This window comes from Lottia gigantea (assembly GCF_000327385.1).
Source record: "Lottia gigantea unplaced genomic scaffold LOTGIsca_91, whole genome shotgun sequence".
Classification (NCBI taxonomy): domain Eukaryota; kingdom Metazoa; phylum Mollusca; class Gastropoda; family Lottiidae; genus Lottia; species Lottia gigantea.
The window spans coordinates 729,636-733,175 of record NW_008710984.1 but is presented as its reverse complement, the minus strand read 5'-3'; the positions used below and the strand labels follow the sequence as shown (position 1 = coordinate 733,175).

At 37.0% G+C, this 3,540-nt stretch overlaps 1 protein-coding gene across 1 annotated transcript in view; it reads right to left on the bottom strand.

Moving 5' to 3' along the window:
• Positions 1 to 1,592, bottom strand: part of LOTGIDRAFT_169969 (hypothetical protein) — a gene marked incomplete at both ends in the record, with an annotated part of 7,444 nt that extends 5,852 nt beyond the window's left edge. The window contains one exon of the mRNA XM_009068599.1: positions 993 to 1,592. Coding sequence (XP_009066847.1) covers positions 993 to 1,592 — 600 coding nt within the window. The remainder of the gene's footprint in view (positions 1 to 992) is intronic.
• Between the last annotated feature and the right edge of the window lie 1,948 nt (positions 1,593 to 3,540).

Here is a 3,540-nt window from a genome sequence, read left to right as displayed (position 1 = left end):
TNTTAGGCAAAGTGTACAAATGTCTCTCGCGACAATCAGGTTTGGCAGACAGATAGTCATATTGTTTCTGTTTGAGATACTAGTTTTGACTAAATCGGCAAGAATATTATTAATCATGTTAGCAGTTTCTTTGAAAATTGGTTTCGGTAAAATGGCATAATGTTTAGGATTATTCAGTTGATTCTCTGCTTCTGAAACGTAATCCTCCCTATTCAGAATGACACAACATGAACCTTTGTCACTCTTTTTAATAACAATGCTATCGTCTTTCTTAAGTAAGTTTAACGCTTCACGTTCCACTCGTGTGAGATTAGGCTTTTCGTGTGTTATGGAAAGGTTCACTGTTTGACTATTCATACTAGCAAATGCTTTCAATATTTCAGAATGGATGGCGGCCTGAGGGGGTGTCCACGTGGATTTAGGAATAAACATTGTTCTAGCACCACGTGGGGGGTGGTTTCGAAAAAAATTTGTGCAGCTAAGATTTCGTTGAAATCGTTCAATGGATGGTCGGAGATAATTCAAGTTAGCTATCTTTGGTGTGGGAATAAACTTAAGTCCACGGTCTAAGATTGAATGCTGAAGGGGTGTGAGAATTTTGCGGCTCAAGTTAACTACAGTTTGGCCTAGCGGTGGCCTCTCAGTATTTTTATCCCCAGTAATTAGTTTAAAGACTTACTCGATGCTTGAAGCTGGTGTATCCAAAACAAATAAATGCTGTTTGCTGTTTCTGGAGACCAATGAAGATTATCAACTGTTCCGAATTCTTCTTCGTAGGGTGGTAAGATTGTTGCGCTGTTGATACTGGACTCCATCATCATGTTGTTGAGGGTGCTGAGGTTCTGTTGTGCTTTCTTCGAGATTTTATTTGAAATGGGTATACATGTGAAGAGGATCTTGGAGTTTGGGAAGGTTTTGTTGGCTGTGGCGATTAATTTCTGGGCTTGGTTAAAGGAGGTCTTTGGTATCTGATCACGGTTGTTGAGGCCTACATGAAGAATAATGGTATTAGGTTTGGGATCATGGTCGTATGATTCCAGGATTGACTGTATGTGATGGATTTGGGCACCGGGGTAAGAATGTATTTCGGTGTCCGAACTGGTTTTGGTAATTCGATTCAGGTTAGATGATCCAATTATTAAGGTTGATTTCTTTAGAGCAGGTAGTTTCCATAATGATTTGTCCTTGGTTTGGTGATAATACGGTTTGGTAGCGGATATAATGGTCGTCGACGGTGTGATTGGTACTGGTTTGGTAGTTGTTAGAATTGTAGCATTGGGAACGGACTGGGATCTGGTTCGAGGAGGGGAAGGTCTGGATACATGTCTCGACTTGGATGGAGACTGAGGGGTGGTTTGCTGGTCCAAAAACGCACAGAAGGAAGAAAGGTTGGCGGATCCTGGATCACGTGGTGAAGATTCAGATGGTGTGGAAGGGGAAGACGAGTCTAAAAGTGAAAAGGGAAGGGGTGTGCCCTTTCTACGAGAGCGTTTACCTATGTCTGCTGGACTAGGAGTAGGTGAACTTCGGGCTCGTTTAGGGGTTTGGTTCGGCAGCGTGGTAGCTCTAGATGGTGCAGGTGTAGTGTCCATTTCAGTTGGTAGAGATATGGTTACTCTGGTTTTTGTTTCGTTGATTGTTTGGTAGAATTTGGAAATTACAGCTTGAGTGAGACGTTTCCCATAGGAGCGACGGGCCCAGGACAGGGCATGAGAAACGATGCGGTCGACGGCAGGTGATGATAAAGACTTGGTACGAATGGTGGTCAGCTTCTCTTGAAGTGTGGTTTGGTAATGGTCGATAAGGACCTGCGTAACCTTACAGAGCCATGTCCGATTGAGGGATCTAATATTAGACTAGAACACTGACACTAAACTTAACCACACTCATTTTACCCTGTTTAACATTCCATTCGTTGGCATCTAGACAGAAACAATTCCAGAAAATATCTTAGCAAAGAATTGTTCCAAAAATACCCTCATGAAATATTTTCTAAAATAAACCAATACGTTCACTGTTTATTGGTAAAAGATTCAGATTAAATCTTCCTTAGATCTTTTTGATCTTGTTTTGAAATAATCGAACGGCTAATGATGTTATCTTTGTTAAGTTTCACTAATTAAATAATTTAGCTCGGGGTATATTTAGAATGTCTTTCTTGTTTGTTTATATCTCTTACAGATTGTTTATAATTCTTGGCTTTAAAGATCACAGTACAGGTGAGTCGATTCTATTTGTGGTATGGCGTAACCCAACCATGTAACCAAGGAGGAAACATTTAAAACAAACATGTTACCATTATTATGCGATGAAATTTATCGATGGCTTCAGGGAAATAGAACAACTTCAATTCAAAATATCATAAGCATTCAAAACATAACCTTTTGAAATAATATTGAAATATGTCCAGACCTCATAAAATTCAATGTGATACCTGAAGAAGAACTGAAGTAGGTTTTTTGTTATGTTTTTGTAAATGTAGGTTTTAAATATGTCCAGTGTCCACCCTTATTTAAATTTAGGAGTACTGACCTTAGTTTTGTATTAGTATCATATATCCTACGAGAAAATATTTAAATGTACTCTCTTGACAATCTACAAGACGTTGCTACAAGGGTGGTGCATACTGTTTTCATAATATGTATGCTCTCATCTTGGTTATACTGGACTATACCTGTTCCAGGCCATTCTTTCATCTACCTTGTTGACTTAGTAAACCTTACAAAATTCAGATAAAAATTTTAGGTAAAATTTCTTCTAAAGACCGTGATTGTAATTTAGAACCGTGGATTTCACTTAACGAAAAAATACTGCAATACTTTAAATATAATTATGACATTGATTATGGATACTATATCTGAATAAAGTTCAGAAAGTCGATTGCTTCCTGTGAAAGATACTATTCATGTTCTTGTCGACCAGAAAGCTGGTAAAGCTGTGAATGGTCAATCTATGGGAACAAATATCATCTATTTAAAGTCTATCTATACATATGATCGGTCTAGACTCTTCAAATATATATTAACCCGTGTCTATTTACACGACTGCTTATAATTATGAGAAATTAAACCTGCCTTATGAGAATCATCAATTCCTGTTAAGTCATCAGCGGATACCTTTGTTGGTAATCAATTTGAATGTGCCAACCGGAAGTAAAATATGGCAGGAAAATGTATTTTTTTGTAGATTTTAAGCAACAGAACGACAAAGAATACTGAACATTTATTTTAGGTATTGAAAATATGTTTTGTTTCATTGTGTGGAATTGGTATTAAAAATATGTTTTGTTTCATTGTGTGTAATTATATTCCACACAATGAAACAAAACATATTTTCAATACCTAAAATAAATCTCTAAATTATTGACGTCACGAATAATTCTCAAAATTTAATAGTTTCTTTCCATCCTATATTAATTTATATTCCATCATAAGCAATGCACATTTTTGTGCAATATTCGACCTCCGGTTGGTCGGTTAGGATGTATCAACTCTTCATACTTTAAATAAATAAACTAACATTTCGAACAGCAAAACATAA